At 43.8% G+C, this 15373-nt stretch overlaps 1 protein-coding gene across 1 annotated transcript in view; it reads right to left on the bottom strand.

The window, feature by feature from the left end:
* LOC109471892 (probable E3 ubiquitin-protein ligase HERC1) overlaps nt 1-15373 on the bottom strand; it is a 128820-nt gene that overhangs the window by 30426 nt on the left and 83021 nt on the right. Inside the window, 26 exon segments of the mRNA XM_019771326.1 lie at nt 116-266; nt 714-851; nt 1034-1286; nt 1619-1947; nt 3049-3173; nt 3319-3402; nt 3532-3771; nt 4100-4281; nt 4688-4814; nt 5335-5441; nt 5695-5871; nt 6195-6322; nt 6700-6934; nt 7387-7513; nt 8736-8972; nt 9423-9610; nt 9992-10130; nt 10517-10632; nt 10945-11115; nt 11541-11746; nt 12129-12243; nt 12441-12602; nt 13064-13285; nt 13752-13943; nt 14349-14487; nt 14795-14950. Of these exon segments, the coding sequence (XP_019626885.1) occupies nt 116-266; nt 714-851; nt 1034-1286; nt 1619-1947; nt 3049-3173; nt 3319-3402; nt 3532-3771; nt 4100-4281; nt 4688-4814; nt 5335-5441; nt 5695-5871; nt 6195-6322; nt 6700-6934; nt 7387-7513; nt 8736-8972; nt 9423-9610; nt 9992-10130; nt 10517-10632; nt 10945-11115; nt 11541-11746; nt 12129-12243; nt 12441-12602; nt 13064-13285; nt 13752-13943; nt 14349-14487; nt 14795-14950 (4446 nt within the window).

The following is a 15373-nucleotide window of genomic DNA, read 5'->3' on the forward strand; positions in this document are numbered from 1 at the left end:
AGGGATTTCTAAAAATATTGTCAATTGCAGGGTTGTTACTTCAATTTGCTATTTGAATCCATTGAGAGAAATCCTGGTATAGATGATTACAGACTTATATATACTAGGCAATTACAAGTTGTTCTTGTCCAGCCTCTTCCTTGATGCCATCAGGTCCATCCTCCTGCATGGCGGTGGCAATGTCTGCATCCAGGCTCTTCTCTAACAGGTCCTGCTGCTGCTCCTCTACAGTCTTCTGCCGGACTGGCCGGGTCCTGTTGAATACCCTGTATAGGAAAAAAGGAATGAAGCTGTCCATAATTTCCAACACAGATATTAAAACTTACCCAAATTTTCTCATTTTTGTGTTGGAAATCACAGTGCATTGAACTACATGTAATCTCCAAGCAGATCTTTGGTGACAAAGTCATAACCCCCAACCGGCAAGACAGCATACAAGGAATACCACCGAAGTTGGTTTCGGGCAGCTGTCAAAAACAGATAGTCAGAGAAACAGAACATACTTAGAATAATGTCCCAGTCAAAATCTTCTTCTTCAGTAGCCCTGAAGATCAACAGATGATTATGTACTGGTTGTGTTAAAAAAACACACAACCAGTAACTAAACGTAACAGTTGTTATACAGTTGTGCTGCTGCAGTTCTCCATCTATCTACAAGGTGGCTCTAGTGCCATGAGAAAGAGAAGTATGAGATTGTTATCCTCCAGACCCACCTGTCTACCAGCGAGTCATCTGTGCCGACCCCTGTGAGGTGCAGCAGGTCCTGGAGCGTGTCTGCCGTCAGGCCCTGCAGCTTGTAGGCATCGAACAGCACCAAGTCACCAGGCTCCAGGTTAGTCACCGGCGTGTCACTGAACAAAAACAGTCCAGTTTTGTTATGTTGGCCTTGGAACGACGGCCTTGAAAAGGTGAGTGGTAACACAACCGTTTTAACTGCAAATTCAAAACACAGTGAAAATCTATTTTTCTCTCCAAACAAAACCACCACATGAGTCAATGAATATATATATAGGGTACTGAAACATAATCTTACCTGACAGTGGCATCAGCGTCGTCCCACTGCACCTTCGCCGAGGTGCTGCCCTCCTTCACCATCCCCAGCAAGGTGGCCTGTCGAGACGATTGCTTGTGCACACACCGCCCACCCAGCCGCAGGCCCTTGTCCACCCCGCCGATCACCACCAGGGCCGGCCACACCTCCCGACACAACCGTGCCAGCAGGTGCATGTCTGGGGCCTGTCTGGTCATTTCCTGAGCCGCAGGCTGGAGGTTCTCGTCTAGTAAACCTTAAAGTCAAAGAACAGTCGGTATCAAACATGGTCAACAACAACACACTCCAGCAAACTAAATGCTGAAAGGAAACACTTTGTCTACTACTTGTGTTTCATCAATGGAATGACACACAACATAACTAGCCTGGGTGACATCCTTTGTAGTTACAGTTAGCTACCTATGCCGGAGGCAACTACAGAGGATGACACCCAGGCTACAACATGACAGGAAAGTTATTGAATCTCTGTCTCTTATTATAATGTGATTTTATGTATCAATATGAGGACTACAGGAAGAAAAGTTGAAGTTCAAGCTACTTGTGGATGCAAATAAATCTTAATCAAACCTTTGATGTCTTCCACCGTGGGCGATCTCCTTGACTCTGCTTCTTCCTTATCAGCCTCGTCTTTCCCTGTGGTGTCTTCAGCTACTTCTCCCTCTCCACTCTGTGGCTCTGCCTTCTCTTCATCTTCCTTCTGATCCTTGCTTAATGCCTCCTCCTTTGTACTGTCTCCAGTGCTGTCCTCCTCGGTGGATTTTCGTTCCATCATTTTAGCGACGGTCCTGGGTGTCCCAGTGTCTGTCTCCTGCATGAGAGTCATCTCATACAGCCTCTTGATGTTCCCAAGTCTGTCCATGATGCAGTTGTTGATGTGCCCTGTCCAACCCTCCTGTCTGTTTAGGTAAAAATTAAATTGAAGAAGTGTCAGGCCTGTATCTTTCAATACAAAAATTTTGTGCTACATGTAGACTGTAAGTTTTGAACCACTATGGTGGGACCTGTAACATCCTTGAGTTGTGGCTCTCCTCAAATGCATGACCTACGCTTTACACCCTATCCGAGAGGACGCCCATAACCAAAAAGCAAAGCTATTTTATCATTTTCACCTGAGTTAAGTGAGGAAATAGGTGTAAACTAGAAAGGCCAATATTTGCTTTGGAGCAAATACAGCGATGGGTTCACCACATTTTACGACATGGCAGGGAAAGAATGAGAAACACAAGGGAAAACAATGATTTACATTGATATAACTATAATATGAAGTAAAATACAACTAAAACAACAGTTGGATAGCTATTCCCTACTTTATTGGTTAGGATTTTTAATTGCATAATGCAAACTGTTGATTTTCAAAATAAGAAAAAAACGTACCATGCCCGGCATTCCAATGCTGGAGCAGGAAAGCTTGAAATACCTACCAAAACACTTGAATACAGACATACTGTCAGTATGGAAATGCTTCTGTGCAGGTGTTAATCAAGTTAAATCCCAACAGCCAATCAGCAAGAAGTATAGAGGAAAGCTGCATGCCTATTGGTTGATGCCCTGCATTCCATTGTGATGACTCATGCCCAAACGTGGTAAACAAGGCACACTAACACAGTAATACATTAGCTATAACACAGCCAAAAAACTCAAATAAAACCATTCTAAAAGCCTGTATCACAATAATTTAAAAAACGCCTAGGGGTATTTGCCCACTGTACCTCCATACCAAATTTCAGGACCTTGGGCCCTAAAATGAAGAAGCTGAATCCATTTAAAAAATGGCAGGAGAAGAAGAAGAAGAAGAAGGAGAAGGAGAAGGAGAAGAAACATCAGAAAAAGCAATATGGTTTCACCACACCACTTCGTGGTGTGGTGAACCCATAATTAAATATCCCAAGGACATAACACTGGACCCAGAACTTTCAGGTTCTGAGTCAACAACCCTGACCACAAGACCACTTTGCCACCTACATTGTATAGCCACATAATTCTATAATGCTACCCACCTGTGTAAGGTACGAATAAGCTGGACAGCTGCCTCAGATGTAACAGCAGGTGCAGGAGCGCAGGTGGGGTCACCTGGCAGCAGGTCACGGGGGGCTCCTCTCACCTGCATGTCTGTGATTTTCACCTAGCAAAGTGTGAAAGGCACAGTTAACTGTTTCTGTTGTTGTTGATCTTCCTATGTCCACTGTTCTGCTGTATTCCAAGGTTCCTTTTTTCATTATTCATTTATCTATCTATTTATTTCATAATCATTGATATCCTGTCCATACCTTTTCCCCCGGGTTGCTGCTGTAGAACATCACGACTGGGAAAAGCTCAGTGGAGTCCACGTCCTCAAAGGCAAGCCTGGGTTCCTGTGATGTTGAAGGTACATACTGTCAGTCTAAAGTCTAAAAACTCAATGCAGCTGCAAATGTCATCCATAAAGTTTGCCTTCTGTGGCCTAAGTTGTGTAATGATCTGACATTCTAAGGTAAGATCACCTCTCCGTTCTTCCCAAATGACACGGTCCTGGCCTCCATATCCAGCACCACGGTGATGTAGTCCCCCTGTGTGAAGCTGGGCAGGGCCAGAGACTGCTCCCCGTTGTGGTACAGGTTCCCGCTGTAGGCGCGGTACAGCCACATGTCCGCCGTGGTGCGGTGGCTGAAGTCCTGCACCGGGAACTTGGACACGCCCACGCACGTCCCCTCGTTACCTCTGTTCTCCTTAATGATCAGGAACTGAAATAATGTTTTCAGGGATTTAGATTTTGTAACAAGAATTAGTTTATCATTATTTATTTATATCATTTGTTTGTATAATAATTTTTACTTCACTCACATTATTTATGACCTCCTTAAGTTTGCATTCCATTTATTATGGGTTCTCTTTGAAATCAGCCCCAGTTGGGGACTACCCATGCATGTGTATCCAAGATTGATAAATAGATAAAGTGATAAAGAGTGAGCCCACGGTAAGGGTAATGATGACAAACCCCTATAATGGTGGCCAAACTCCCCTGGCAAATTATTCTCCGTATCTGGCTAAATGTTTGTATTTTTTCCTTACCTTCCACTGCCAGCAGCCTGATGAGATGCCAGTGGAGCCCAGTCCGTACCCCCTCCCCCCTGCTCCATGCACCAGGGTGTGACCGTTCTCCACTGAGCAGCACACCGTGCGCTCAGGGTCAAAGTTCGCCTCCTGTACAGCCATGTTCTCCTCTTCCCAGCCTGCATCAGGAGATCCTGCATCTGTGACAGACAGACTTTTATTTATTGAGATTTACCAAACATTGTGGATGGATTAGCATTATGATATAATCACTTTTTCAAGATAAAGACCAGACTGTAAGGTTTATACCACTTAAAACTAGCCTGGTCAGCTTACATCCACTCCGATAGTTGCCACCACCAACTAACCATGATGATACCCAAGCTAACTCACAATGGGATGGACACCTAGTACTCTTATTTGGTAAGTCCGATGGAATCTTTATCATGCTTGAGGTGTGGCTCTTCTAAAACACGGGACCTCCACCATACATACTATCCAAGAGAATTTGGGCAATTTCTAAATATCAATCTCTGAATGCCTCAACAAGACTTCATCATTGACCAGTTACTACAATCAATGTACATTGTACAATGTACAGCCTACCTGGGTTCTGATGCTTGAGGAGCTTCTTGTCGATTTCTTCCTCTTTCAGCCTGAGTGCCTGTTGGGAGGCTGCCAGCGGGGTCTCCCACATCGACGTGGACAGCAGGCTGAACAGCTGGTCACACACCTGAAGTAGACACAAACACTGGTTGGGGAACTACTGATCTCAAACATTAGCATTGCCTGAAGTAAATTGGGTAAAGGTTCCAGGCTATGGGTGCAGTGAATTGCTTGTTAATCTACTGTATCACAGAAAGAAGAAATAGAAAACCATGAACGGTGGAGAAAGTTAAACTGGCTGTCAGATATGTGGTGCCCCAACAGTTGTCTAAGGGACAGATGAGATCCCAGAAAAGGTCACCTCATTAGGATGCCTTAGGAAAGTCAGTGAGAAAAATGCGCACTACACAGAATCAGCGAGAAGTTCACAATAATGAATTAAGTAAGGAATAATTCACAACAGCTCTATGTATTTTGTGGAGGCACAATGTACAAAATGTATGACAGCTATGATTTCAGTTAGATGAAAGAGAGATTCACATTTACAATGAATAAAACAAGAACTTTGAGGTACATGTACATATATATTTCAAGGAGGTATAAAATCTTTGATTTCTAGTACCGTAACGGTAAGATTAGCCCCCCACCTGTCTGATGTGTTGTCCATCCGTGGCGGGGTTACAGGCAGGTAACACAGCCTCCAGCAGGTGCAGTGCCAGCAGCCGTGTACGCAGGTTGTTCACCAGGGGAAGGGCTAGAAAATTATAGCATTTTTATTACTTTATATCAACATGTAAAGCTGGAGGACACAGAGGTGATGAAAATCTATCTAAAAAATCTATATAGCCTATAGGCATCACCACTGGAAAATTCAGCTGGGGAAGGGCTGAAAAATTCTACAGAAAACATGTGTTACAATCGACATACACGACACATAGAATACAATGTACTCTTGAGAAAACAGTTCTTATACATACTAATGAAAGGATTCCATTCATTAAAGTTACCTGAAGTGCTTTCCAGCTGTGCTGATCCTGCTATCGTCAGGAGCAGGTTGGTCCACGGTCGGGATGCCATCTTAAGCTGAACGGAGCGAGAGGAGGCCACACGTCTCAGGAACACAAGGAAATCACCAAGTGCAGTTTCCGCAAGTCTCATCTGCCGAGTGGATAGCTTGGGCTTGTCTGTAAGGATAGTAATAGCCTTTATTGTAGTACTACATTCATGCCATATTGGGCTAATACGGCAAATACAAAAGTAACAGTAAAGTACCAATCTTATCCAATACTCTAATGGGCATAGGGTGTAAGTCAAATACATATGGTTTATGCCTGGAGTTTCCTTTCAAAACTGTTGCATGTAACATAGCTGAGTGTATGATGAGCAAGCAGCACTGCCAGAGCCAGGAAATGGGCAGTGCTGCTTCCAACAGGATTCTCCAGTGAATCTCACCTTCTAACATTAAGGAAGATCCAAATAAAACAAACAAACAAACAAACAAACAAACCTTCTGACTCTTCCTTCCTCCCCGTGACATTCTGTCCTCCCGCAGCCTCCAGCAGGGAGCTCATCTGACTGCACAACAGGTCCACCATGGCCGACACCACGCTGCTGCTCAGCTTGTCTGCATACGTCCTACAGATTGGAAAAAAACTGGAATGTAACAATTGCATGTACTCGTATGTCATATTAAATATGAAATATCTTGAGATTCACAAGTGACATTACACTCTATCAATGACAGAGGAAAGTGCTAAAATATACATTGCTACTCATTATGGTGGACTTTTTTTCTTTTTTCTTACAAATATGCTCAGTGAAAAAGACCACTTCTTGCCACTGAACTAAGTTTAAGCTACAGGCACTGTAAGTCAGAAACATTGATGCTTCAGAGATGGTCAACTTACTGATTGTGTGAAGTGAAGTGTAGAGAGGCAACAAGCTTCCATTATTTTCTGTTGATAGTCTGTTGGGGATATGATGTTATAATTGTTAGGAAAAGTGACACCTACCCTGTTGTAACTGCCAGGATGTGCAGCAGCCTGAGGCTGGCTACCTGCAGCACCAGGGACAGCTGGGACGTACCACCCAGGATGAGCTGGTGGGGGTGGGAGAGGGCGGGACTGGTGCCACACAGTTTGGACAGGAGGGGCAGCAGGCCGCTGGACACAGCTAGGGACACGTCCACAGGCTGGTACTTCACACTCAGGGCAAAGATGGTGCTGAGGAGAAGTCTGTCCTGGGCTCCTGTGATGAAACCATGTCATGTCAGCTTGATACATTTTGATGAAGTTACTACTTGTGTTCAACACAATCAATCCATTACATTCTTGTATGGAAGTTTTGTTTTCGGTGTTTGTGTGCCTAGTTATTTAGATACAGTAGGGTCAGAGAATGTGTGACAAGAAATGGTGTAACCACAGACTGACAAGCAGATCAAATTGGAGATCAAAATGATTTACAGCTGGTAGGAAGAGATCAAGAATTATGCACAGAATCAGTGAGAAACTCAGAACAATGAATAAAATTCCAGATGACTCTAAGTACTTCATGGAGGTGTGAAATCTTTGATTTCCTGTCCTTGTACTTATACTATCTGTATTTCCCCTGGCGATAACTTATGAATCTCAGTATAAAGGATGCTGCCACACAATGCCTTCTCAAAAAACTAATGTTCCACACAAAAAAAGCTCCTGTACCTTTGTTGCTGTGTGTTGACTCCTGTGACTCTGACCTAGACAGGGTCATGACCAGGTACTTGTAGATTTTGTGCACAGCTGCCTGGATCTCCTGCTGAGTGGTACTACTGGCTGCCTTGATGCCATCCTGGGGAGGAGAGAGAGAGGTACATGACTGTGTTATGCACTTGTTCACTCACTCACTAACTCACTTGACCTGGAGCATTTGACCTATATACATGTATGAAAGGTTAGTTCAGCACCAAGGACAGGGATTATGGACAGGCTCCATATCCGCCGTCCTTGGTGCTGAACTAACCTCTCACACATGTATATGGTGTAAAACTAAAGGCTACGTTAGGTTTTCTAACATAAGAAGAAAGTAACATCTTGAAAATGACTCCAGGAAGTACATGATGTATTTAACCAAAAGGAGATGCTAAACAAACTAGAAAGGCCGATATTTGCTTGGGAGCAAATACAGCATATTTCAGTCCATCTTCCTCCCACGCAAAAGTGGACTATTCCAAACTCACCCCAGTGCAAAACTGGCAAAGGCTCTCAAATAAATGAATTGAATAGTAGCTACTAGTATATGAGAACAAAGATGCAACAACAAGTACTTTGAATCTCGAAAGCTTTACTAATCTTATTACAGGTATGCAAAAACTAACAATCATGAGATTTGATACATTTTGAAGGTCTTAGGCACATAAAATTGAATGTGTGGGTCATTACGCACCACTTAGGTGCAATGTGACCTCAGGTAACCCGCAATGGAACACGTGTTCCATGGATGGAACCGGCCATTCTTTAGATAGAACATGGAACGGGTACAGCACTTTTGGCCCTTTTTTTGCTGAAAATAGCCATTAAAGTCCCCCAAATGAGTCATTTGGAAGTGGTGTATGCCAAATATGTGACTGCTATTCTGTAGACACATGTTCAAGGTACCCTTATACCGAATTTCAGATCATTTGGTTGTAAAACCAGGGCTCAGGATCCAAAAATCCATTTTTTGGCGAAAAATGCCCCAAAAAACCTTCATAAAAGTTTTTCAAAGGCATATATCAAAAAAATGAAAAAAACGCCTGGGGGTATTGGCCCACTCTACCTCCATGCCAAATTTCAAGTCATTTGGCTGAATGATGGCGGAGTTGAATCCCTTTGACTGTTTGGCAGGAGAAGGAGGAGAAGGAGAAGAAACATGAGAGAACACAATATATTTCATCCATACCATGGTATGGACTGAAATATAACAAACAAACAATACATACTGAGTAGTGTCTAGTGATGAAGTTGAGATATGTTATTACAAAAAGACAACTAGACAACTAAAGATTCTAGATGAACAGACAATCAGGACTTACAGAGTAGTGATGAAGTTGCGATGTGTTGTGCCCCCCCACCATGACCGGCCCTAACATGCCCAGTCCGAAGCACCCTGCCAGGAACTGCAGGTGTACAGAGTCGAGCAGGGAGGTGCAGTTGAAGGCAGGGGAGGGTCTGGACTGGAAGGGGTACTGGGATGCTGGGGTGGACTGGTCCGTCTTCTCCTCAGTGGATGACAGCAGCGACAGGATCTGGTTCAGGGATTCTAGCCTCATCTGTCAGGGAAAAATAAAGTTGTTAGTTTAGAAATGCGAAGTAAAATGTTGTGTTCCCAGTAAGTTTAGGGTGAAGAAAAAATGTTCAGGTGTTCCCAATTAACCAACGAACCCTACAAAAAACATTCTGACTATTGCCTTTTGTTGGAAGTTTTGTTGCCTACCATAATTTTTTCAGGTCTGTTATCAGAAACAAAATGTGTCTTGCAGTAGTTAAGTTAAATCCTTCCCACACCCTTTGGTGTATAGGGGTGGTGACCATCTCCATTTCTATAGCCCTTGGGCAACTACTACTACAAAAAGAAAACCAATGCAAACATTTCCAAAACTCAAAGACAAAACATACAACCTACAACACTAACTGATGACCTCAATGAAAAGTGGCCTGCAGGTCAATTTGACCTTCTGATGAACAAAGAATAGCTCAAGCAAACAAACAAAAAAACTGACCTCTGCCCTTGTTTGTTGATGACACATTGCCATGGTAACCATACATGGGTCCGTCCCCCATTTCACATCCTCCTCTGTCTCCTGTGCTGACTGAGCCAGTGGCTCGTCACAGGCGAACGCCACGACAGTGTCCATCAGCTGGTGCAGCAGACGCATGTACTGGGACCCATGGGTTATGTCACCGGGGGCTGGGAAAGGGATTTCAGAAGTCAGTTCTATGTTAAAACATGCTAAGGTAGCCATGGACACCAAATTAGTATTGATTACAGTGCTATTCAGCAGGGAAAAGGTTAAACACTGGCTAATAGTATCTTCAGAATTAAGTAAAGACTTCTTGATGTAGATGTACAATCATGTACTTGTTACACTAAATAAAGTCACAAGTCAGACACCTTTTCTACCTCTTTCTGTCTGATCAACACAGCATACTACAAAATTAATGTACATTGGGTTTTCCAAACAACTTCGTAAAATTTTACTATCTACATGTAAATGCCAGATTGTACCTGTGCTTCACCTGGAAAATTTAATTTGTACTTATACTGAAGGAGAGATGAGGCCTACTGCACCTGTAAGTCCAACACGATGCTGTCTCCACTTGAGGCGCTTCAGAGCCTCTCTGACAGCGGTGAGGGATCGGTCGGGGCCGTGGGAGTGATCCTGTCTCTGATCATCCTCCTCAGAGGAAGCTGAGGACAGCAGCCCTTCCTGTAATGGTATCGTTTTAGATCAATGTCAAAACTGCCCAAGAAGACCACCCAGGGGACTGATAAAATGTGGTTTTTGTGTACAGGTGGTCATTGTAGACAGCATGCTTGTATCAAAGGGAAAAATCACCTAAGGGACCAAAGAAGTGGTCACATTGGTCAGGTGGAGGACCAAAGTGAAAACATACACAAGTTACAACTTGTTGAATTCAAAAGCTTACATGTCACACAAAAGAAGGTTTTTCATATTTCGTAGTAAATCATTTCATATGAACTATGTACATGTACATTTCAACATCTGCTCATTGAATATTTTGATGTTTTATGAATAATAACATGAATAATCTCTTTTTTAACATAACTTCTTTGCATGCTGCATTGACTTACCGGCAGTCTGGCTGCCAAGGCCATTGTTGTCTCATCCTCACTGCCTGAAGACTCATAGTGGGCAACCTCCGGTGGGTTTTCAGCTCTTCCTGCTTCCTTCAAACCAGTCTTCAGCCCTGCAGGGAGTTCAGACAGAATCTGTTGCCTGTACTGTTTGTTTGTTTGCTTGTTTGTTAATTTCGCATGACAGATAACTGGTAAACACACCTTTCAGTATAACATACCAGTTTTGTACAGTAAACACAAGCTGACTAAGACTGAACTGTAAGGTTTGATCCACTCACACCAGGATGGACCCCAAGTCTTTTCAATGAGTGAGTGTGGTGGGACCATTAAAACATGGTCAGGGTGTGGCTGCAGACTACATTATCAGGTTTTTGAGAATGTTGAAAACAAAACCACGAGATAGTGATGAAATATGTCCAAACCTTTGGGTGGACTGAGTGAGAGGAGTTCCTCCTCACTGGGCCAGGAGGGTCTGACGGCCAGCAGCAGGAACACACAGCGCTGGATCAGGGCCTGACACAGGGACGGGTACGGCGTCTCCACCTCAGGCTCAGGGGGAACCTCCTCATCCTTACCCTGAGACTTCTCCAAACCTACTAGGCATGTGCAAAATAAATCAGTCTAATTAATATAGTAACTAAAACTACAAAGGGGGCTAATAAAATCTGGTCTATGTGAACAGAAGATCACTAAAGACAGGATTTTTAATGCTTAATTAGAAAAATTAACTAAGGGACCATCAACAAGTGGCATCACTGGCCAGGTGGACCTTATGTAGGGGTGGTCCCTTGTACAGATTTGGCTGTAATGATGCTTAGATTACTGAATAGTAATATAACCTGAAATATAACCTGACAAATAGTTCTTTCTACGATCATATTGCACAAATGAGTCAAATATCATGTAGTTATTAGCTACAGTTCATGTTCATGCATTGAGCTACAAAATTGCACAAATCTACAAATAAAAAGAATAAATAAAGAATAGTGAAAGAGATTTAAGAAAATAAGAGATTTACCATCTTCATCTCTGTCCCTTTGCTCTTCCTCATCCCTCTCATCGATCTCCAGCTCCTCCTCATCAGAAGGCTTGTCCACACCTTCCGTGGGAGGGTCCATGTCTTTGGGGGAGGCGGGGACAGACAGAGGCTTTTTAGCCAGCAGCTTCCTGCGCACTTTGTACACACATCTGTACACCTCCAGCAACCCACGGCCTGGGGTACCCCTGGAACAATTTGGAAGTATTTTACAAACACCTGCTTGAAACTTACACATTTTGACAAGTGGCTATTGATGACTGGCTAATGCTGTGAGGGGAGGCCCATAATCATCATCATCAGCCCTCTTCCAAAGAAGTGTGGCAACCAAAGTTTAGCTTCCAGTATTGTTTGTCATTCTTTGCTGAGAGAATTTCATGTCCTTCAAGATTAGTTTCTGTTTCTATGAGTTTCATGCTGTCATTGAATGGCCAGCCCTTCTCTTTGTATCAGGAGTCCAAACCAGGAGGCTTCTGGCTGGTTCTCTATTACATACTACATGTCCTGTGAGACATCAAGGTTCGATAGATAGGTGTAAAAGGACACTGACAAAATAAAACATGGACTTACTTGTGAGGTTGAGAAGCGACCTGTAGCAGACCACAGTGCTTCAGCAGACATGCCAGCAGCATGCGTGACACGGTGTCCAGCACAGGGTCATCCGTCAACTCACTGGTGTCCCAGTCTGGCAACACATCACAACAACAAGGATTAATATTCTTTGTATGGGAACAGTGGTTATGATGCACCTTATGTTGTCTATCTGGAGTGACATAGTACTCACACCCACATGTTGTCATTCAAATACTTACGACACAAGCAAATACCCCCCCAACCCCCCCCCCCAACCACAGACTCCTTTTTTTTTCTGATAACCAGTACCTTTGCTCCTGGCAAAGTCTTGCATGTTGTTCCATAGAGTGGAGGACAGGAGACTGGACTGGTCCACTAGCTGCAGCAGGGGGGTGGGCAGATTGTAGTCCCCAAGGTTGTGTTCTGTACCTCCTGATGCGACAGACTCTGACACTACGCTGAGGATTATCACTGTAGAATAGGGAACACACCAAAAGTCCCCTGATGAGGTACAATCTAGAAAATAGTTATGGTTTCTTTGCAGCACTGGGGATGAGCGTGGTGGACAAATGAAGCGTTAGCCCAATGGAGGCAAATCATTCTCGCTATTTGGCTCAACTTAACTATTTTTGAGCCAGCATACGTACATGTAGTACTGTTAGTCTGGAATAGAAAAGTAACACCTACCATTGTCATTCTGAGAAATTTTAAACTGCAAGAATCACCAAAATTTTAGGCCAAATCACTCAGTTTTTATACCCAATTGCTATGATTGCTTGGTTTTGTTCACGTGTGCTGTCCACAATAGATTAAAAATCGTCAGAAGAATGAGCGATTTGGTAGAAATGTGGGTAATTCTATGAGTTGGAGAACAGTTTAAAGCTTCTCGTAAATGTATTTTACAAACTCAGATTAACTTTAAAGCTACATACCAATGTCCTGGGCATTCATCTCGAGCCCACTACAGAAGAGTGGAGAAGAGATCCATCCGCCGGTCTCCTTCTCGTCCGCGGAGGGGGGCATCCCCACGAGCATCCCCCCCAGACACCGCCCGACCAGCAGCCCGACAGCCCGCTCCAGGTCCACCAGCCACACCCAGGACTTGGAGGGCTGGGCCATGGGCGCCGCGGAGGGGTCAATACTCTCTGGAGTGGCTGAGCAGGATAGACATTCATATTAATTCATTATTTTTGGATAAATAACCTGTCGATTACAGATCTCTCTCAGAATGTCACTAACAAAAGGTAGTGGATGCTACTTGGAATGAGTTTTTATGATCTATCCAGTTGCTTGAGTAACTGTTACCTTGGTATTTCAATATTTCAAAATATTTTTCAAACATTCTTCACACTGCAGCAGCAACACCTAGCTACAGTGCAAAGTATGTATTGGTCATCATGATTGTGTACATGATTGTGTTGTGTCTAAACAACTTTGTTGTCCTAGCTAGATATGAAAGCGTTGTATACCATACCATACCATACATCCAACAGCTTCTGGGAGATTACAATAACCAACCAAAACAGACTTCAGACCTTGCTAACAACAGGGGAAATGGAGGAAATTTGCAGTCGCCTGCACAGCAGCCGACCGATGATGATGATGATGATGGTAGCCTACCATGTAAAGGCCACTCCAGCTCCTGGTCCTCCAGCACGGCTGCGGCCGGTAAGAGCCGGTTCAGGCTGTCCAGGTACGGCAGCAGCGCCAGCAGGTGGGCCAGGATGGGCCGCACGATCGTCACCGGCAGCAGCAGCAGCGAGTGGATCATCTGGGACAGCATGCTGCCAGCTGCTGACTTGTACAGCACGTCTGCAGTGAAAGGGAAAAAGAGAGGAGGTGATGTCCAGGTTGCAGAGCTCTCTCTAGATCTCTCTCTGTCAGTCAGAATCAAAAGACTGTGACTTAAAACTGAGATGGTATAATAGTTCCTTTACAAATCAATTTTGAAGCACGGAGGCCCCAAATGGGAAAAGTGTTAAAGTGCCTACTAGTAGTTAACTTCCTTGAAAACATTTCTTCCCTGAAAGTTTTAGTATAGACTTAGGGGGTTAGAGGAAACAGGTATGACCTAAGCTGCTGTCTTGTATAGCACATCTGGGTGGAAAGGGAGCTACATACAGGAGTTTCCAGGCATAAGTCCTTCTTTCCCTATAGCACTTGAAACACTCTCAAGAATTTATTTGATTTGGCAGGATCAACTTTGGCTAATCTCACCTCCCAGCCTGTCTCTGACAGCTGACTGTCCCTGGGCTGCGCTGTCCTGCAGGAGCTGTGCAGAGCGTGATAGCACCTCGCCAGCGTGGGGAAGCATGAGGGACAGGTGCTTGTGCAGAAGGGATACCGTCGGAGAACTCTAAACAAAACAACACAAAAAATACATGCATTACAGAGGGTCTCACATCAACAAGGCTGTATAATAATGTATTTGAAAATATTGCTACATGTAATGAATAGTTTTTAAGGTTTAATTTGCTTTCTATTGCAAACACACTTGTTCCTTAGGCAATGAAAAATGTCCCCCAAATCTATATTTACCCTTGAAACAAAATGGCACTTACATGTACATGTTCTCAACTATTGGCAACAAGCCCTCTAGTGCGCTTTTAGTAATCTAGGGACATAAATCAGAAGTTAAGATGCTACAGCTAGCAGGGACTGACCTCATCCAGGGCGTTGACATGACAGTAGGCCAGCAGGTGCTTCTGCAGGGAGGACAGGAGCTCGTGCAGGTGGGCAGGCGGGGTTCCATCCTCATACTCAGACACTGAGCCAACATCCTTGTCACTGTTCTTCTCAAGTTCTCCAAATGCTTGCTCCTGCATGTGGAAAACAAGGGGGCTCAATTCAGTAATTAACAGAGAGAATGGAGGAGGAGAGGACACTGACAGCTCGCCTCGTTGCTGGGCAGTGATGAGCAGGAAAGGAGAGGGAGAGAGAGGGGGAGAGAGAGGAGGGGAGAGGGAGAGGGAAGAAGAAAGAGGATAAGAGAATATAACTGTTACATTAAACCACCATAAGTCTGTGCTGCACACTGTATGAGAAAGGAAGGAAGACAGTGTCTAGCAAATCTTTTCTAACTATCTAAGTATGAACTTTGTATCAAGTTGAATTGAGACTTGTTTATCTTAATGACATCAAGACTGATTACAGTAAGTTGTGACTAATGAGGCAACTTGAAGGAACCTTGAAGGGTTCACATGTTCTCTGACTTAATATTTTTCAGCAAAAATGCTTTTGAA

Source organism: Branchiostoma belcheri, unplaced genomic scaffold (genome assembly GCF_001625305.1).
Source record: "Branchiostoma belcheri isolate BF01 breed outbred unplaced genomic scaffold, Haploidv18h27 scaffold26, whole genome shotgun sequence".
In the NCBI taxonomy this organism is placed as follows: Eukaryota; Metazoa; Chordata; class Leptocardii; order Amphioxiformes; family Branchiostomatidae; genus Branchiostoma; species Branchiostoma belcheri.